The 21,228-nt window shown below is 44.0% G+C and overlaps 1 protein-coding gene across 5 annotated transcripts; it reads left to right on the top strand.

Moving 5' to 3' along the window:
• The first annotated feature begins 1,279 nt into the window (after nucleotides 1-1,279).
• LOC149974511 (leucine carboxyl methyltransferase 1-like) lies at nucleotides 1,280-10,928 on the top strand. 5 transcript variants are annotated; one of them, XM_090212747.1, is made up of 11 exons: nucleotides 1,280-1,474; nucleotides 5,571-5,662; nucleotides 5,767-5,888; nucleotides 5,999-6,075; nucleotides 6,303-6,364; nucleotides 6,475-6,577; nucleotides 7,203-7,323; nucleotides 7,432-7,533; nucleotides 8,021-8,112; nucleotides 9,576-9,673; nucleotides 9,805-10,928. In XM_090212747.1, exons 3-11 carry the CDS (start codon nucleotides 5,790-5,792, stop codon nucleotides 9,825-9,827), a joined length of 777 nt encoding a protein of 258 aa, XP_090068873.1. In that variant the 5' UTR covers nucleotides 1,280-1,474; nucleotides 5,571-5,662; nucleotides 5,767-5,789; the 3' UTR covers nucleotides 9,828-10,928. The 5 variants fall into 5 exon arrangements, with proteins under 5 accessions (XP_090068873.1, XP_090068870.1, XP_090068874.1 ...); XM_090212744.1 differs by having other exon boundaries at nucleotides 1,285-1,643; XM_090212748.1 differs by having other exon boundaries at nucleotides 1,286-1,461.
• The last annotated feature ends 10,300 nt before the right edge of the window (nucleotides 10,929-21,228 follow it).

Below are 21,228 nucleotides of genomic sequence, written 5' to 3'. Positions count from 1 at the left end.
GATACGGACAAGGGAACGTATGTAATGTAACTGTTTAAAGCGGGGAAGGGCTGAAGCAACAATAGAGAGAGAAAGAAGAGGTAGGCTAATAACATTAGGGGAAATATATATGCATCAGCCTACTAATTATACAAAAATGAAATAAAATTCGCTAGCCTATACTTGTAACTTTGTAGGTTCTCTTTTGCTTTATCATGGTTTGAACTATGTGCGTAATTCCAGTCCATACATTACTGTATAATACAGTACAGTAACACAGTTCACACTCAAAAAGATTAGCCTACTGATTCATTTATTTACCCAAGAGAGCATATAGCTAGTTACATCTATGGGCTTTCATGTTTTTCTGTCGTGCGTAATGCGCAGTAGCCTATATCATATAGGCTATGTATTGGATAACAGCACAATCATTTGGCCTTTTTTGGGCTTGGGCTCATTAACATTAAATGTTGTTCATGTAGGGCTAGTAAAATGTATTTAATATATGGCTCATCAGGCTCAGGTAGTATCAGGTTTGAATTTTCATGCTGATCAAAGCTTTAATCAAATCCAGACATATTTAAATACTTTATAATGCTTTTGAATGGCACTTCCTGTTTTGGCGGGAAATAGTGGGTTACCCGGGAGAAAAGTTCAGCCCTATTTATTCTCGGGATGAAACATTTCGAAAATATCCCGGGAAAATATTCAGCCCTAATGAACATGTGGTGTCATCTGATTCATCAGGAAAAATGTAAAACAATTCCATTCATTAAAATAATCTTGAAGGAGAGAAAAGAAGATAAGAAAAACAGAGGAGAGAGACAGGTTTTACTGATAAAGTTGCCATGGCCACGGGGAGTATGGATCATTTATTAGTATGGCTGCCATTCTTTATTGATCCAATTCCATTTGGATTGGCACCACTTGCATAGCCTGGCTGACGCAAATCATGAGTTAGGTGTCAACCAGATTTACACTTGCCCTCGAGGCCGAGCTCACCAAGCTTGGCATTACACTAAATGTCATTATTACATGCACAAAACTAGATGTCTTTAATTGAAGTCAACATGATCAAAACCCCTGTCAAATGTTATTTCTATAACTGACCCATACTTAATACCATAGAGATAAAATATACGTGTAACATCATAACAATCCCAATGAAATTTGATGCATCTAAAATGACAATCCCAGATCTGTTGAGAGGTTATCTGATGTCATTATAATGCATTTCATTTATTGGTTGTGGCGGCTAGAGAGTAGGACAATGAAAACGTTAGAAAATGAATACAGCGTTGCATTGTGGGACACATACACCGGAGCCCAAGTTCCGATGAAGCAAGACCGTGGATGGTGGTTGGAAGAGCGCGCTTGTTTGAAATGGGAAATGCTTTGCGGTAGCTTTTGATAGAGAAGAACATCAAGACGAGGCGGCTGCTTTACAAGTGGGATGTACTGTTGAGCGCTACATCCCGAGGGGTTTGTGCTGATTGTACGGAGATTGTGACAACTGGTTAAATGGCGTCCCTTCAGAAGGCAAAAACAAGATGCATGTCAGGAGAAGTACAGTATTATCATAAGGAGATGTTTACTTGGAATACGGAGAAGGAATGGAGGGAAAAGGAGAGGCAGAGGAGGTCTGAGAGGGAGGGAGGAAGAGGGTGAGCTTGAGTTGGTTAAAAATGTCTGGAAAAAGGGAGATGGTTTGTTAAAGAAGAATGGTAGAAAGTGTAAGCAGAGTGAGCTGAAGACAGGATGAGAAATGGAAGTGAATGAGGTTGAAATGTGAATTGTTTTGCTCTCAAGAAAAGGGCGCCATTGAAAGGAGTGAATACTGGGGTAGCAGTAAATGTCAAAGTTGACCAACTGAAGGGGAAGATGCTCGCCGTTTGGTGCGACGCAGACATGGTGGCGTGAGTGGTGAAACAGAAGTGTCATTGTCTGTTCTTTTGGGTTTTGATGTTAAGTCTTTGCCCAACAAAGTGATGATAGGATATATGTTATCCTGTACGAGCTTTTGTGCCGAATAAATTACGTTGTTAGCGGTGCCAAGCTTATGGGCATGTGGCAGCAGTGTGTAGGAGGGAGGTCCCTAGGTGTGAGAAGTGTACAGAAGTGCATGAGACAAAGGAATGTGTAGCATTGGGGAAAGTATTGGTATGTGTTAATTGTAGGGGTGCCCATGGGGCTGGAGATCAGAAATGTCCCATGTGAAAGAGGCAGGTTAAGGTTTCCAGGGTTAGAGGAGTGAAGAAGTTGTCATATACTGAGGCAGTGAAGAAAGTAGAGGAAGATGGGTCAAGGGGGAGGGATCCTGAGAGGAGTGTTGTGAGTAGTAGATCTGTGCCAGTACAGAGAGATAGGCCAACAAGTGATATATGTTTCAGTAAGATTGGATTTTTAGCATTGATAGCAATGGTTATCAACTGTACTGCAGGGATGGAACGTAAGTCTCAGAAAATTGAGGTTGTGGTGGCAGCTGCAGGGAGGTATTTGGGTGTGTGAGACTTGACATCAGAAGAGTTAAATTAAATCAAATCAAATACATTTGTATTTGTCACATGCGCCTAATACAAAAGGTAGACCTTACAGTGAAATGCTTACTTACAAGCCCTTAACCAACAATGCAGTTTTAAGAAAATACCCTGCAAAAATAATAAGTAACAAATACTTAAAGAGAAGCAGTAAATAACAATAGTAGGGCTATATACTGGGGGTACCAGTACAGAGTCAATGTGCAGGGACACCGGTGTCGAGGTAATTGAGGTAGTGTGTACATGTAGGTAGAGTTATTAAAGTGACTATGCATAGATAATAACCGAGAGCAGCATCAGCATAGAAAGGGGGGGTACAAACAGTCTGGGTAGCCATTTGATTAGATGTTCAGGAGTCTTATGGCTTGGGGGTAGAAGCTGTTTAGAAGCCTCTTGAACCTTGACTTGGTGCTCCAATACCACTTGCCGTGCGGTACCAAGGGAACAGTCTATGACTAGGGTGGCTGGAGTCTTTGACAAGTTTTAGGGCCTTCTTCTGACACTGCCTGGTATAGAGGTCCTGGGTGGCAAGAAGCTTGGCCCCAGTGATGTACTGGGCCGTACGCACTACCCTCTGTGGTGCCTTGCGGTCGGAGGCCGAGCAGTTGCCATACCAGTCAGTGATGCAACCCGTCAGGATGCTCTCGATGGTGCAGCTGTAAAACCTTTTGAGGATCTGAGGACCCATGCCAAATCTTTTCAGTCTCCTGAGGGGAATAGGTTTTGTCATGCCCTCTTCACCACTGTCTTGGTGTGCTTGGACCATGTTAGTTTGTTGTCGAAGGAACTTGAAGCTCTCAACCTGCTCCACTACAGCCCCGTCGATGAGAATGGGGGTGTGCTCGGTCCTCCTTTTCCTGTAGTCCACAATCATCTCCTCTGTCTTGATCACGTTGAGGGAGAGGTTGTTGTCCTTGCACCACACAGTCAGGTCTCTGACAACCTCCCTATAGGCTGTCTCATTGTTGTCGGTGACCAGGCCTAGCACTGTTGTGTCATCGGCAAACTTAGTGATGGTGTTGGAGTTTATGCCTAGCCGTGCAGTCATGAGTGAACAGGGAGTACAGGAGGGGACTGAGCACGCACCCCTGAGGATCAGGATCCTGTGTTGAGGATCAGCGTGGCGGATGTGTTGCTACCTGCCCTTACCACCTGGGGGCGGCCCGTTAGGAAGTCCAGGATCCAGTTGCAGAGGAAGGTGTTTAGTCCCAGGGTCCTTAGCTTAGCGCTGAGATTGGTGTTGAACTCTGAGCTGTAGTCAATGAATAGCATTCTAACATGGGTGTTCCTTTTATCTTGGTGTGAAAGGGCAGTGTGGAGTGCAATAGAAATTGCATCATCTGTTGGGGTGGTATGCAATTTTGGCGTGGGTGTAGGGTTTCTGGGATAATGGAGTTGGTGTGAGTCATGACCAGCCTTTCAAAACATTTCATGGCTGCAGACGTGAGTGCTATGGGTTGTAGTCGTTTAGGCAGGTTACCTTAGTGTTCTTGGGCACAAGTGAGCATAAAGTTATTTGGCTCATCTGGTAGGCTCGTGTCACTGGGCAGCTCTTGGCTGTGCTTCTCTTTGTAGTCTAATAGGAGCCGGTGTAGTACAATTCGATCTTAGTCCTGTATTGACGCTTTGCCTGTTTGATAGTTCGTCGGAGGGCATAGCGGGATTTCTTATAAACTTCCGGGTAAGAGTCCCGCTCCTTGAAAGCGGCAGCTCTACCCTTTAGCTCAGTGCGAGTGCTTAATGTAATCCATGGCTTCTGGTTAGGGTATGTACGTACAGTCATTGTGGGGACGACGTCATCGATGCACTTATTGATGAAGCCAGTTACTGATGTGGTGTAGTCCTCAGTGCCATCGGAGAAGTCCAGGAACCTATTCATGTCTGTGCTAGCCAAACAGTCCTGTAGCTTAGCATCTGCTTCATCTGACCACTTTTTTTGTAGACCAAGTCACTTGTGCTTCCTGCTTTCATTTTTAGCTTGAATCAGGAATCAGGACTATAGTATTATGGTCAGATTTGGAGGGCCCTCCAAATGGAGGGCAAGGGAAAGCTTTGGGGGGTGTTAAGTGGTGGTGTCTCATTTCAGGTTGTTGGCCTGAAGTAGGACTAAATATATTTAAATAGTGGATTAGGGTGGTGTTATTTTTTATTATTTGTGTGTGTGTAGTGTTAGATGGTAGGGTATTTGTTTATTTATTTATTTTCAAGCAAGGTATAAGGGAGTTGTACTCCAGTCTAGTAGGTGGCGGTAATGCAACATTTATAGGATGCCAACCGCTCTTAAACCTCATCGAAGAAGAACACATACATTGTAGGTACCGGATGTTGAAGCCTGGCAAGCTCCTTCAGCTGAGCAGTGGTATCTAAATAATGCCAATTTAACAGAATTTCTTGCATATGTTATGTGACGGTAGTTAAATTATTTAACTGCTTCTTATATCAATTCGTCCATCTACTATAGAGTTTCACCAACCGGCTGGTCAAGTTGTTTTGCCTGGCTTCAAAGCTACGGTCAAAGTTATACAGTGTTAGCAACTAGCTAACGTTAGCCACATTGGAACAGCTGATGCATTTGGTGTTGCAGAGAATACCGTTTTCTTTTTAAATATCAACAACAGGGACTTTTGTATGAGGTGTGAAACTGTTAGATGGCTGCCCGACAACCCTTCACAGATTTAGACACTGCCGACGAAGCAGTGAGGTCGACTTGTGACGATGCAACGACATGCAAAAGGTAGCTAGCTAGCTAGATTCATAACATGTACAAGCTGCTGCTTAGCTAGGTGATCAGAATTGCAACATGGTTGCTGTGCGTTTGCAACACGTCAATTGCCTCCCCCAGTTGTAGCCACCTGCTTACCAGCAACATGAAAAGTGTATCTATTGAACCACATAGTGGTGGCATAAATAATCAGCTTGCCATTAGTATTTATTCAGATTTTACCCAGTAAATGACACAACCATATTCAATAAGACTTATTTCATAAATGGGAGTGTAGTATTTTTTTATACTGCGTTTGAACATGCAATACTTACCATTTGTTTGATTTTCAGATATGCAACCAGTAAAGGCTACTGGACGGACCCCTATGTCCAGTATTTTGTGAGGTCGGTAGGGGAACGAAAAGCTCCAGAAATTAACCGAGGCAAGTGAATGTTGGCCAGAGACAAAAACACATTCATAAAAAAATTTGGCGTGAAGAAGGCTTGCTTAATACTGTATTACTAAATCTTTGTTGTCCTCTGTTAGGTTACTATGCCCGCGTGCAGGGAATGAACCACCTCCTGGATGCCTTCCTCAGGAAAACAAAGTGTGACTGTCAGATAGTGAACCTGGGGGCAGGGCTGGACACCACTTTCTGGAGGCTAAAGGTACAGTCTAATAATCCCATTAAAGAAATGCATTCATCTTAGAGTACAATTCATGCTTGGTCTTGGTTTTTACTTGCATTGTCTTTCATTTGTCATTTGTATGTTTTTAGGATGAAAACCTCATGCCTAGAAAATACTTTGAAGTTGACTTTCCAATGATTGCTGCCAGGAAAATACACAACATAAAGTAAGACGTTCTACTTTTTCTCTTTAGAATAATTCATATAAATCAGTTTTGGGTTTAATTTGTTTTGATGGTCTCAGTAATGTCAGAAATTGACCTGTAGAGGGAAGCAGAGCCTGTCTATAAACACTTTTGGAAATAGTCTGTCCAGCTACACTTGTATTGTGCTAATCTGTTAAAAATAAACACAATTTAGTGTGTAGTTATAATGTTGTGAACCTTCTCTTCAGGACAAAACCACCACTGTCAAAACCTCTCATTGAGACCCACTCCACAGACTCACTATTACTAGGTAATGAAGTAAAAGACATTGGCTGATACAAATCAACATAATACTTGTATGTAGTTGTCTCTTATGGTAACATTTCACCTAGTCATTTGTATTGTCTGTGTCTGTTTCAGATGGCCACAGCCTAGACTCAGACAGGTACTGCATCATCGGTGCTGACCTCAGGGACATCCCAGGCCTAGATGACAAACTGAAGAAGTTCCACCTCAACCCAGAGTCAGTGAAAATAACATTATATTGAATATGTTTGGCCTAGAATTCACTGTTGCACTATTTTTATTTAATTTTGTTGGACAGCTTTGCAAGAGTCTAGACATTTTTGAGGTAGCAGTATCCAACCGTATCAGTGGATCACCAGTTTTGCTGTAGCGCTGCAGTAGGATGTTTGGCAGTCTATTGATGTCTTGGGCTGACAGTGTTCTTTCCCTGTACCTAACTCGTATTTATGGTCTTGGCCAGACGTGGCTGAGTGTTTGGCAGTCAGTTCCTGATGACAACGATCATACACTTGGGTGCTCTTTGATTTTCCATCCTTCCCACCTGCGCTTTCAAAGAGACCCATCTCCTTTGATCTCAGCCTATGAGACTTGGAAAAGCCGCCATAGCCACTGGCCCAGTGTCAACCAAGGGTTCTGCTTTTCTGAGAGCTTATTGTTTTAGTGCATATATTAACTTCTTCCTGTGAGGTCTGGTCTACCAGCCAAGCCTCAATGACGTTAGAAAACGTTTTGTCTGCCACTTGTGCCAAAGGCTCTGTGGATGTGGTGTTTTATGTCACAGATTCAGAACTGATTAGGAATCCTCTGGCTTTTTCTAACTTGGGGATGTTTTGTTCTCCTAGGTTGCCTACGTTGTTCCTGTCAGAGTGTGTGCTGGTCTACATGACTCCAGATCAGTCATCCAAGCTGGTGAACTGGGCCTCAGTCACCTTCCACACAGCCATGTTTGTCAACTATGAGCAGGTAAAGGATGAACAAGATCAGACTCTGAACTATGGCGAGATAGAATGCCTCTGCTGATTCCATCTATATTGCTGAGAGTCTCTGCTAATTATTTCTCTCTCTTTCTAGGTGAACATGCTGGATCGTTTTGGCCAGGTGATGATTGAGAATCTTCAGCGTCGTCAGTGTAATCTGGCTGGAGTGGAGGTGTGTCAGTCACTGGAAACGCAGGTACAGCACCCTCAACCGTACAGCAACTTTACAACAACACTTTAAAACACCTTTGTATTAGATCAGAAGTGACGTTACAGAATTAGCTAAATAAATCTGAAGGCAGCAGTGACTATGGAGCACAGTTAGATAAGGTTCACTTTGTGACGCAAACACGGTGTATACACGCTGAGTGGGTGTGATTAGAAGACTACAATTCTGTATTTACAGCAGCTGTGTCAGTCTCCAGATCTCTGTCTGTGGAACCAAACTTAAGGTCTCAGGGCCGAAGACTTATGAGGTCACTTGGTCAAGAGTTTCGCTTCCTTTTGATAGTTTCACAGTCATAATGACTTAAATCCTTTGCTTGTAAATATTCTGTATTGAAACTTGATCAAATGTCACCCCAAACATATATATATACTCAATCATAACAATTAAACAACAAATCCCAAGTGTTGATTTTGTGCAAGACATGTCCTGAAGTGAAACATGCTTGCATTTGTAGAAGGAGCGCTTCCTAAAGACGGGCTGGGAGAATGCAGATGCTCTGGACATGATGACTGTGTACAGTGTTATACCTCAGGACGACGTGGCAAGGTAAGACACTTAAGTGTTAATGCTAGAGAAGCCAGTGTTTTGGAGGATATATTGGCACGGGTGTTGACAGTCGACGGCCTGCAAACCGTGCCGGTATATCCTCCAAACACTGGCTTCAAGGGCATTATTCCTTTTATACAACATATTCAAATAATGATATTTTCAATCAAAATGTTATTTTGATAAATTGATTCATACAATTTCATCCTTCCACAAGAATCACTTTTATAATGTTTACATATTTTGCATTACTCATCTCGTGTGTATATACTGTATTCTATTCTACTGTATTTTAGTCTGCCGCTCCCACATTACTCATCCAAATATTTATATATTCTTAATTCCATTCCTTTAGATTTGTGTGTATTGTGAAATTGTTAGATATTACTGCAGTGTTGGAGCTAGAAACAAGCATTTTGCTACAACCGCAATAACATCTGCTAAACATGTGTATGTGACCAATAAAATTGTATTTTATTTATATAGTCCCGAAACAAATATAGGGTTGCAACCCAATCTGACTGGTCGTTCGTTCTATTGGTTCGGTTGCCAGAGACGCGGCCCAGTCGTTCAGTCTTTTCGTTCTGTATCTACAGACACGACCCAGTCGTTCGTTCTAAATGTTCCATTGCTATACCTGCTGGCAACTTTCTTATCCCTTGCTGGTTAACTTAGTCACGTCCAACAGTGCAGACAGAATAACAACAGTAGCTGCATTTGTTAAAGCTGTTTTCTAGTGACATTTATTTGGATACATCCATAACAATGAGCTAATGAGGCACGATTTTACCTGGCATAGAAAATGTGCTCTCTTGTCAGGACACTGTTCAGAGGACACAGCTGACACAACTTCAAACTGAAGCAGGAAAGACTACAAACTAGCTGCACTTCGTTTCATTTGACCTTTTTTCGATTGTATATTCTTTGTATATATATCCATAAAATGATGCCAGCTGATTGCTTTAGACTGGCTGAGAAACACTGCCTGCCTCTCTCGTCCCGACCCCTACACATTCATTACTATGGGACAGTGGGGAATCTAAATTAGAACATTTCGGAGAGACCGACAGCAAGGTTTATACAAATCTCCGCTGTTGAAAACTAAATGTTAGTCTGAAAGAAATGTGAGATAATGTGTACGTTTTTATAGTGGAGTTTAAGTTTCTAACTTCCCTGGCTGGGCTGATGAGACAGTCGATTGTGCAGTCAGATGGAACAGAGTAGATAGGCATTTTAACGTCAAAGATTTAGCCGGTGGTAACTTGTGGAATAGACACTGGCTGGAATGCGCTTTTAACCAATCAGCATTCAGGATTAGACCCACCTGTTGAATGAAGTCTTTTCAATACATTAGGCATCATGTTATTTCTCCGTTGTCAGTTTCACATTGTTTTTAATAAAACGTTTTTAATAAAAAAAAATGTCAACTCTTTATTTAGTTTCTCCATCTTTTTTTAATACAGAATAGAGCGTCTGGAATTTCTGGATGAGAAGGAACTTCTGCAGCAGCTCCTCCAACATTACAGTATCTGCTGGGCCACCAAGGACAAGCTCAAGCTAGGTACATATGGGTTAGAGTACTGCCACAAAGTTTATTTTTAAGTCTTTACATTTGGACACAGAACATTGTTTTTAATTTATATCACTGTTCTTTATAAGATCACCAATGACACTATCGTCTGCTTGTTCCAGGACTCTCACAAGTTGCTTTCTGAACCTGGACTGTGGACTGACTGTCTTAAGCCTGTTTCTCTGTGATCAACACCACCATGTAAGGAAGAAGGAACCCGTTAACATCAGACTCCAGTCCTGTCTGTCTTTGCTTCAAATAAAGTCTGGGAAACTTCTGGCATCAGCAGAATTCTACTTAATGTGTTTCCTTTGCATCCCATAAGTGCACCCACTGCCTCCCAGCATGTTTTTGGGAAAGAAAAGAGAAGTTTGTGCTGGAAGTGTGATATGAATGACAAGACTTTGGAAAGGACAGTATCCCTAGACTTCATTTCATTGTTTCTAATGTACCTTCAGACAACATTGATAAGGTTTGCTGGATGTTGGAGAAAGTACAAGCCAGGTACCGGTCAAGTTTTTAATGTGCCATTGTGTATGTATTATTAAAACTCTAAAAATGTATTGCCAAGACCGATAGTGTCTTACGAATAGAAATGTAAAGTTAATACATTGAATGCACTTAAAGATTTCTTTGATTCAATTAGGAAATTGCTGGATTTAAGGTAGCAATAGATACATTTGCATGTAACAAGGATTCTAGTCAAAGAAATAGGAGTGGCATTTTCAATCAGAGCAAACTCATTTCAAGTTCTTGCAGGTGATACAACAGTACCAATGACACGACAATGCAGGTCTAGAGGTTGAATAAAGCTGTTAATGTTTGTGTTTGAAAACCTGACCTCCATTTCATTACCTATGGTCAACAGACTGCATTAGATGCCATGAAAGTCGATGTCATTTCCACATTGAATAGTTTGTCACCCTCTGAGACCCTTATGTCCTTCTGGTCAGATCCTGTGTTTTACAGAGAAACATTAACCCAATATGACCTTGTGTACAGTGTGGTATGGATACAGATAGCAGCACTAGAGCACTGAAGACAGTGATAGAAGAGAGATGTTTATAACACATATACAGTGTCTAGTTAGTCTACACACCCCTTGCACAGTCTTCACATTTTGCTGCCTTAAAACTTAACCCAAAAATGGATTAAATTACTTTTTTCCCTACCAATGTACTCAACCCTACAAATTATAGAACATTTTCCAAATGACTTGTAAATAAATAAAAAGTAGTGTGACATACAGTGGGGTTTGAACATTTGTACACCCTTCATAGAGATGAGCAATAATCACTGCATCAAATATTTCAAATATTGAGCTTTATTGAATGCTCATAATATTGGGGAATTGTTTTATACTAATATAATTGCTCAGAGAAAGAGATTTTGTTTAACAAGTTATATCTTTTTTTCCTCAGGTAGGGGGGTCAAAATGATTGACACCCCTAAAGAGTCTTATAAAGTAGTTATAGTTCAGTATTTGGTCCCATATTCCTATCACACAACGACTACAAGTTTGTGACTCTATAAACTTGGATGCATTTGCAGTTAGTTATGGTTTTTCATCTTTCAACATTTATTAAAAAAATATATTACTTGAGCAATTGTATTAATATTACATCATATAATTTCACAAATTTGTTATCATACAATATCTCAGTATTTGAATTATTTATTTTATTGAGTGATTATTGCTCATCTTTATCAAGGGTGTTAATAATTTCGAACCCCACTATATTCATTGTTTTTGTCAAAATTGCTCAAGCTCAGCAAATTTTGTTGGTCATTGAAGGACAGCAATATTAAAATCTTGTCTTTGATTCGCACACCGATTTATGTCAGGACAGAGACTGGAACATTCAGGAACACCACCTATTGGAAAGCCATCTGGTGTGTCTTTGGCATTCAACTTTGTGTAATTGTCCTGCAAAAATAAATTCAGGAGGCATGGTTTCTTTAAACATTTTATCTGGGCTTTGCTACTTTCATATTTATTTTGATCTTGACAAACTCCACAGTCCCTGCCAATGGCAAACATACCCATAACATGATGCTGCCATCACAATACAGGAATATGGTTGTACATGGTTGTTGTACATGGTCCCTGACAACAACAAAAAAATGTCCCTCTGGTGCCAGAGTCATGAATTAGCCACAACTGTCATTGGCAGGATACTGCCTGCGGCTGACGTTGGTGACTCACCACTCAGGCAATCAAAGTATTTTAAATTGTAAGGCAAAGGCTACCACGGTGGAGCAGGAGCGGAGCCCATTAAGGATCCGTAGGCAGGGGCAGGCTGGGCCCAGAGAGGAGGTCAGGAAGTTTCCCAGGTGCAAGGGACAGAGGGTATTTTAGTGCAGGAGGAGGGCAGCCACCCAGAGGAAACAGCAGGCCCCCTGGGTCAGGAAACAACTAAACCAACTAAAGGCAGAGAGTGCAGACCTAGTGGGGCAGAGAACCTAAAGCCTGGCGGAGCAGCGGACTAGGGGCTGAGTAAAGCTGGAGACAGCGAAACTAGAATGGCTGAAGGGTGGGAGCCTACTGTCGTGCTGAAAACTTTTGTCCTAACAGGAAAACTGTCTGGGCTAGGAGAGTGGGAAAACTCTGGGCCTACTTGGAGAAAGTGGAAGCTCAAACACTAGGGTGACAGCTGTGATTAGGATCCCGATTACTGAATTTTTTTATTCTGTTAAGTGAGTGTGGAAGAGGTGAAAAAAATATTGACAAGCCACCTGGGTCAATGACAATGACAAGCCACCTGGGTCTGACAACTTGGACAGAAAATTACTGAGGATAATAGCGGACGATATTACCATCCTATTTGCCATATCTTCAATTTAAGCTTACTAGAAACTGTGTGCCCTTGGGGCTGGAGGGAAGAAAAAGTAATTCCGCTTCCTAAGAATAGTAAAGCCCACTTTACTGGTTCAAATAGCCGACAATAAGCCTGTTACCAACCCTTAGTAAACAAACAAATTGACAACAGACTTTTAGCACGCTTATAGGGAAGGACATTCAACATGCACAGCACTTACACAAATGACTGATGATTGGCTGAGAGAAATTGATGGGGGGCTGTTTTGTTAGACTTCAGTGCAGCTTTTGACATTATCGGTCATGATCTGTTGTTGGGAAAATGTATGTGTTTTGGCTTTACATCTCCTGCTATATTGTGGATGAAGAGCTACGTGTCTATCAGAACAGAGGGTGTTATTTAATGGAAGCCTCTCCAACATAATCCAGGTAGAATCAGGAATTCCCCAGGGCAGTTTTTTTCAATCTTTACTAACGACATGCCACTGTCTTTGAGTAAAGCCAGTGTCTATGTAAGCCGATGACCCAACACTATACACGTCAGCTATTACCAGGGTTGGGTAGGTTACTTTCTAAATGTAATCCGTTACAGTTACTAGTTACCTGTCCAGAATTGTAATCAGTAACATAACTTTTGGATTACACAAACTCGGTAACGTAATCTGAGTACATTCAGCTACTTTTAAATTACTTTCCCCTTAAGAGGCATTAGAAGAAGACAAAAATGTATGTTACCAATTGAATGACATCTGTTGCAGGATAAATCAATGTTAAAGTTCACATAACTGGCCATATATGGATGTAAAATGTTAATTTATGGATTGGTTATGTAGGCTTCTTCTAACCTATCGCTTTCTACTCCATATAATATGACTAAATTATATCTTTACATTAAAAACCAAAGTCTATCAGAATTCCAGTCATTCCAATAAAATGTTATACACCTTGATCTTCAAGACCAGGACTTGGAAATATGGAAGTATAGATTAGCCAAATTGTTTTACCTGAGCATAACCCCAAAACTATGGACTTATTAGCCAGTCCTACTCTGTTGTTTATGATTTTGTTGTCATAGAGGATTTATAAACGTATGGAATCACGTGGTAACCAAAAATATATTTTATATTTGAGATTCTTCAAAGCCACCTGCTGCAATGATGACAGCTTTGCACACTTTTGGCATTCTCTCAAACAGCTTCACGAGGTAGACACCTGGAATGCATTTCAATTAACAGGTGTGCCTTGTAAAAGTTAATTTTTAATTTGTGGAATTTCTTATCTTCTTAATACGTTTGAGCCAGTCAGTTGTGTTGTGACAAGGTAGGGGTGGTAAAAGACCAAGTCCATATTTGTATTTATTTAACTAGGCAAGTCAGTTAAGAACAAATTCTTATTTACAATGACAGCCTACCAAAAGGCCTTTTGGTAGGGGGCTGGGATTAAATATAAAATATAAATATAGGACAAAACATACATCACGACAAGAGAGACAACACAACACTACATAAAGAGAGACCTAAAGACAACAACATATCAAGCCAGCAACACATGACAACACAGTATAGTAGCAACACAACATGACAACAACATGGTAGCAACACAACATGGTAGCAGCACAAAACATGGTACAAACATTATTAGGCACAGACAACAGCACAAAGGGCAAGAAGTTAGGGACAACAATACATCACGCAAAGCAGCCACAACTGTCAGTAAGAGTGTCCATGATCGAGTCTTTGAATGAAGAGATTGAGATAAAACTGTCCAGTTTATGTGTTTGTTGCAGCTCATTCCAGTCGTTAGCTGTAGTGAACTGAAAAGCCAAGCGACTCAGGAATGTGTGTGCTTTGGGGACCTTTAACAGGATGTGACTGGCAGAACGGGTGTTGTATGTGGAGGATGAGGGCTACTGTCATGTACTGTCATGTTGTCTTGTCTCTGTCCTTTCCCTTCACCCTGTCTCCCTCTGCTGGTCGTGTTAGGTTACCTTTTCTCCCCCGCTTTCCCCCAGCTGTCCCTTGTCTCCTCTAACTACCCATTCACCCCGTTCCCCACCTGTTCCCTTTTTTCCCTCTGATTAGGTCCCAATATCTCTCTCTGTTTCTGCTCCTGTCCTTGTCGGATTCTTGTTTGTTTGTTTGTGTCATTCATGCCTGAACCAGACTGTCGTCATGTTTGCTGTAACCTTGTCCTGTCCTGTCGGAATCTGCCGGTCCATCTGAGCCTACCTATGTTTGGTAATTAAAGAAGCTCTGTTTAAGTTGATTCGCTTTTGGGTCCTCATTCACGCACCGTAACAGAAGAATCCGACCAAGAATGGACCCAGCGACTTCGGATCCTCTCCACTCAGCCGTCGAGATCCAGGGAGCGATGCTAGGCAGACACAAGCAGGAATTGTCTGCTGCTCGACATGCCGTTGAGACCCTGGCCACCCAAGTCTCCAACCTCACAGAACAGGTTCACCATCTCCGCCTCGATCCACCGGCCACTTCCAGGGCTTTCGAATCTCCGGAGCCCAGAATCAATAACCCGCCGTGTTACTCTGGGGAGCCCACTGAATGCCGCTCGTTCCTCACCCAGTGTGATATTGTGTTTTCTCTCCAGCCCAACACTTACTCCAGGAGCACTGCTCGTGTCGCCTACGTCATATCTCTCCTTATTGGACGGGCTCGTGAGTGGGGCACGGCAATCTGGGAGGCAAGGGCTGAGTGTACTAACCAGTATCAAGACTTTAAGGAGGAGATGATACGGGTTTTTGATCGATCTGTTTTTGGGGAGGAGGCTTCCAGGGCCCTGTCTTCCCTATGTCAAGGCAATCGATCCATAACAGACTACTCTATTGAGTTTCGCACTCTTGCTGTCTCCAGTGGCTGGAACGAGCCGGCCTTGCTCGCTCGTCTTCTGGAGGGTTTCCGCGCAGAGGTAAAGGATGAGATTCTCTCCCGGGAGGTTCCTTCCAGCGTGGATTCCTTGATTGAACTCGCTATTCGCATTGAGCGACGGGTTGATCTTCGTCACCGAGCTCGTGGAAAGGAGCTCGCGCTCTCCGTCGCCTCCCTCTCCGCATCACTACCATCTTCCTCTGCCGGCTCGGGTGCTGAGCCCATGCAGCTGGGAGGTATCCGCATCTCGACTGAGGAGAGGGAACGGAGAATCACCAACCGCCTCTGTCTCTATTGCGGTTCCGCTGGTCATTTTGTCACTTCATGTCCAGTAAAAGGCCAGAGCTCGTCAGTAAGCGGAGGGCTACTGGTGAGCGCTACTGCTCCTCTTATGTCTTCAGCCTTCGAGATCCTGCAGGGAGCCAGGTTTTTCACTAAGTTGGACCTTCGTAACGCTTACCATCTCGTGCGCATCAGGGAGGGGGACGAGTGGAAGACGGCGTTTAACACTCCGTTAGGGCACTTTGAATACCGGGTTCTTCCTTTCGGCCTCGCTAACGCTCCAGCTGTCTTTCAGGCATTAGTCAATGATGTCCTGAGAGACATGCTGAACATCTTTGTTTTCGTTTACCTTGACGATATCCTGATTTTTTCACCGTCACTCCAGATTCATGTTCAGCACGTTCGACGTGTCCTCCAGCGCCTTTTAGAGAATTGTCTTTTTGTGAAGGCTGAGAAGTGCACTTTTCATGCCTCCTCCGTCACATTTCTCGGTTCTGTTATTTCCGCTGAAGGCATTAAGATGGATCCCGCTAAGGTCCAAGCTGTCATTGATTGGCCCGTCCCTAAGTCACGCGTCGAGCTGCAGCGCTTTCTCGGCTTCGCGAACTTCTATCGTCGTTTCATCCGTAATTTCGGTCAGGTGGCAGCTCCTCTCACAGCCCTTACTTCTGTCAAGACGTGCTTTAAGTGGTCCGTTTCCGCCCAGGGAGCTTTTGATCTCCTCAAGAATCGTTTTACATCCGCTCCTATCCTTGTTACACCTGACGTCTCTAGACAGTTCGTTGTCGAGGTTGACGCGTCAGAGGTGGGAGTGGGAGCCATCCTTTCTCAGCGCTCCCTCTCTGACGACAAGGTCCACCCATGCGCGTATTTTTCTCATCGCCTGTCGCCGTCGGAACGTAACTATGATGTGGGTAACCGCGAACTGCTCGCCATCCGGTTAGCCCTAGGCGAATGGCGACAGTGGTTGGAGGGGGCGACCGTTCCTTTTGTCGTTTGGACTGACCATAGGAACCTTGAGTACATCCGTTCTGCCAAACGACTTAATGCGCGTCAGGCGCGTTGGGCGCTGTTTTTCGCTCGTTTCGAGTTCGTGATTTCTTATCGTCCGGGCTCTAAGAACACCAAGCCTGATGCTTTGTCTCGTCTCTTCAGTTATTCAGTAGCCTCCACTGACCCCGAGGGGATTCTCCCTGAGGGGCGTGTTGTCGGGTTGACTGTCTGGGGAATTGAGAGGCAGGTAAAGCAAGCACTCACTCAAACTCCGTCGCCGCGCGCTTGTCCTAGGAACCTTCTTTTCGTTCCCGTTCCTACTCGTCTGGCCGTTCTTCAGTGGGCTCACTCTGCCAAGTTAGCCGGCCACCCTGGCGTTCGGGGTACGCTTGCTTCCATTCGCCAGCGTTTCTGGTGGCCCACCCGGGAGCATGACACGCGTCGTTTCGTGGCTGCTTGTTCGGTCTGCGCGCAGACTAAGTCCGGTAACTCTCCTCCTGCCGGCCGTCTCAGGCCGCTTCCTATTCCCTCTCGACCGTGGTCTCACATCGCCTTAGATTTTGTCACCGGACTGCCTTCGTCAGCGGGGAAGACTGTTATTCTTACGGTTGTCGATAGGTTCTCTAAGGCGGCTCATTTCATTCCCCTTGCTAAGCTTCCTTCTGCTAAAGAGACGGCACAAATCATCATCGAGAATGTTTTCAGAATTCATGGCCTTCCGTCAGACGTCGTTTCGGACAGAGGTCCGCAATTCACGTCTCAATTTTGGAGGGAGTTTTGCCGTTTGATTGGGGCTTCCGTCAGTCTCTCTTCCGGCTTTCACCCCCAGTCTAACGGTCAAGCAGAACGGGCCAATCAGACTATTGGTCGCATCTTACGCAGTCTTTCTTTTCGCAACCCTGCGTCTTGGTCAGAACAGCTCCCCTGGGCAGAATACGCCCACAACTCGCTTCCTTCGTCTGCGACCGGGCTATCTCCTTTTCAGAGTAGCCTCGGGTACCAGCCTCCGTTGTTCTCATCTCAGTTCGCCGAGTCCAGCGTCCCCTCCGCTCAGGCTTTTGTCCAACGTTGCGAGCGCACCTGGAAGAGGGTCAGGTCTGCACTTTGCCGTTATAGGGCGCAGACTGTGAGAGCTGCTAATAAGCGTAGAACTAAGAGCCCTAGATATTGTCGCGGTCAGAGAGTTTGGCTCTCCACTCAGAACCTTCCCCTTAAGACGGCTTCTCGCAAGTTGACCCCGCGGTTCATTGGTCCATTCCGTATCTCTCAGGTCATTAATCCTGTCGCAGTGAGACTTCTTCTTCCGCGATATCTTCGTCGCGTCCACCCGGTCTTCCATGTCTCCTGTGTTAAGCCCGTTCTTCGCGCCCCCGCTCGTCTTCCCCCCCCCCCCCATCCTTGTCGAGGGCGCACCTATCTACAGGGTCCGTAAAATCTTGGACATGCGTCCTCGGGGCCGTGGTCATCAGTACCTAGTTGACTGGGAGGGGTACGGTCCTGAGGAGAGGAGTTGGGTTCCCTCTCGGGACGTGCTGGACCGTGCGCTGATTGATGATTTCCTCCGTTGCCGCCAGGTTTCCTCCTCGAGTGCGCCAGGAGGCGCTCGGTGAGTGGGGGGGTACTGTCATGTACTGTCATGTTGTCTTGTCTCTGTCCTTTCCCTTCACCCTGTCTCCCTCTGCTGGTCGTGTTAGGTTACCTTTTCTCCCCCGCTTTCCCCCAGCTGTCCCTTGTCTCCTCTAACTACCCATTCACCCCGTTCCCCACCTGTTCCCTTTTTTCCCTCTGATTAGGTCCCAATATCTCTCTCTGTTTCTGCTCCTGTCCTTGTCGGATTCTTGTTTGTTTGTTTGTGTCATTCATGCCTGAACCAGACTGTCGTCATGTTTGCTGTAACCTTGTCCTGTCCTGTCGGAATCTGCCGGTCCATCTGAGCCTACCTATGTTTGGTAATTAAAGAAGCTCTGTTTAAGTTGATTCGCTTTTGGGTCCTCATTCACGCACCGTAACAGCTACAGTAGATATCTCAGATAGGGGGGAGTGAGGCCTAAGAGGGTTTTATAAATTAGCATCAACCAGTGGGTCTTGCGACAGTATACAGAGATGACCAGTTTACAGAGGAGTATACTGTAGAGTGCAGTGAGGAGTCCTATAAGGAGCATTAGTTGCAAATCTAATGGCTAAATGGTAAGGAATATCTAGCCGCTCGAGCACACCCTTACCTGCTAAACTATAAATGATGTCTCCGTAATTTAGTATGGGTAGGATGGTCATCTGAATCAGGGTTAGTTTGGTAGCTGGGGTGAAAGAGGAGTGATTACGATAGAGGAAACCAAGTCTAGATTTAACTTTAGCCTGCAGCTTTGATATGTGCTAAGAGAAGGACAGTGTACTGTCTGGCCATACTCCCAAGTACTTGTATGAGGTGACTACCTCAAGCTCTAAACACTCAGAGGTAGTAATCACACCTGTGGGGAGAGAGGCATTCTTTTTACCAAACCACATGTCCTTTGTTTTGGAGGTGTTCAGAACAAGGTTAAGGGTAGAGAAAGCTTGTTGCAGAGCATTTAACACAAAATCCGGGGAGGCCAGCTGAGTATAAGGCTGTATCATCTGCATATAAATGGATGAGAGAGCTTCCTACTGCCTGAGCTGTGTTGTTGATGTAAATCGAGAAGAGCGTGAGGCCTAGGATTGAGTCTTGGGATACTCCCTTGGTGACAGGCAGTGGCCTGTCAGAGACACCCCTCAGAGACACCAATACTCCTTAGCCGGCCCACAAGAATGGAACGGTCTTCCATATCAAAAGCTTTGGCCAAGTCAATAAAAGTAGCAGCACAACATTGCTTAGAGTAAAGGGCAATGGTGACATCATTGTGGACCTTTAAGGTTGCATTAACACATCCATAACCTGAGCGGAAACCAGATTGCATACCAGAGAGAATACTAATCGACATTAAGAAAGCCAGTCAGTTGATTTTTTTTTTCTCCAACACTTTTGATAATCAGGGCAAAATAGAAATAGGCCTATAATAATTAGTATCAGCTTTATCCCCCCCTTTAAATAAAGGACGAATCGTGCCTGCCTTCTATGCAATGGGAACCTCCCCAGAAATGAGAGAGGTTAAAAAAGGTTGGAGATAGGCTTGCCGATTATAGGGGCAGTAACCTTAAAGAAGAAAGGGTCTAAACCATCTGACCCAGATGTTTTTTGGGGGTCAAGTTTCAGGAGCTCCTTTAGCACCTCGGACTCAGCGACCGCCTGCAGGGAGAAATTTTGTAGCGGGGCAGGGGAAAAAAGAGGGAGGAGCATTGGAGCTAGTTGCATTAGAAGGGGTGGGAGATGAGGAAATGTTGGACTGGTAAGGAGGCATGGCGGAGTGAAATAGGAATCCTGACTTAATGAAGTGGTGATTAAAGAGCTCAGCCATCTGCTTCTTGTCAGTAACAACCAAACCATCAACTTTAAGGGACATGGGCAGCTGTGAAGAGGAGGGTTTATTCTCAAGGTCTTCAACCACTTTCCAGAACTTCTTGGGGTTAGACCCACAGAGAGAGAACTGCTCCTTAAAGTAACTAACTTTGTCCTTTCGGATAGCCTGAGTGCACTTATTTTTCCTTTGCCTGAACGAGAGCCAGTCAGCCTGAGTATGTGTGTGCCGAGCCTTTCGCCAAATGGAATTCTTGAGGTGGAGTAACTTGGCAAGATCACGGTTGAACCAGGGGCTGAACCTGTCTTTAATTCTCATTTTCTTTATGAGGGCGTGTTTGTTAACAATACCACTGAAAATATCAAAAAAGAAGGTCCACGAGTCTTCGACAGAGGGGATCAAGCTGATTCTATACCATTTTACAGAGGCCAGTTCATGAAGGAAGGCTTGCTCATTCAAGTTTTTTAGCAAGCGCCTATGACAAATCAGTAGTCGTTTCACTGAGCAGCCATTACGAAAACAGGCTGTAAAACAGTGATCACTAAGGTCATTACAGAAAACCCCAGACTGATACCTATCAAGATTATTTGTGAGGATAACATCAAGAAGAGTAGCCTTTTCTGAGTGTTAGGGAGTCCCATTGCTTTAGGACTTGGTCAGGTGGTTTAAGCATGTCCCAGTTTAGGTCACCTAGCAGGACAAATTCAGACTTAGTGTAAAGGGGCCAGGAGAAAGCTTAGGGCAGGTTGAGTAGAGGCTGGTGGTGATGGAGGACGATAGCACCCAGCAACAGTCAACAAAGAGCTATTTGAAAGTTTAATACTTAAAACCAGCCAATCAAATTGTTTGAGGACAGACTTGGTGGAGACAACCGAGCACTGAAGGTGATCCTTGGTAAAGATTGCCACTCCCCCAAGATCTGTCTTGCTGAAAAAGGTTATAACCAGAAAGGTTAACATCAGTATTCAAAACACTCTTCCTTAATCATGTCTCAGTAATGACCAACACATCTGAATTTGAGCTGTGAACCCACACTTTCAATTTATCAATTTTAGGAAATAAGCTTCTAGTGTTAATGTGCAGAAAACCAAGCATTTTACGAGAGCAGAAATCAGTGAAGCAGATATCAGAGCACAAGTC

The sequence above is a fragment of the Oncorhynchus mykiss genome, chromosome 20 (assembly GCF_057628025.1).
Source record: "Oncorhynchus mykiss isolate SJ-2025 chromosome 20, ASM5762802v1, whole genome shotgun sequence".
Classification (NCBI taxonomy): domain Eukaryota; kingdom Metazoa; phylum Chordata; class Actinopteri; order Salmoniformes; family Salmonidae; genus Oncorhynchus; species Oncorhynchus mykiss.
This window is presented reverse-complemented; position numbering and strand designations above follow the sequence as displayed.

What these genes read in the sequence shown, in the direction of transcription:
- LOC149974511 (XM_090212744.1), top strand. Translation starts at nt 1,501, where the DNA reads ATGGCGTCCCTTCAGAAGGCAAAAACAAGATGCATGTCAGGAGAAGTA. An exon ending in AGCTCCAGAAATTAACCGAG is followed by an intron (nt 5,663 to 5,766) that starts GCAAGTGAATGT and finishes GTCCTCTGTTAG; the next exon opens with GTTACTATGCCCGCGTGCAG. An exon ending in CCTCAGGACGACGTGGCAAG is followed by an intron (nt 8,113 to 9,575) that starts GTAAGACACTTA and finishes TTTTTAATACAG; the next exon opens with AATAGAGCGTCTGGAATTTC.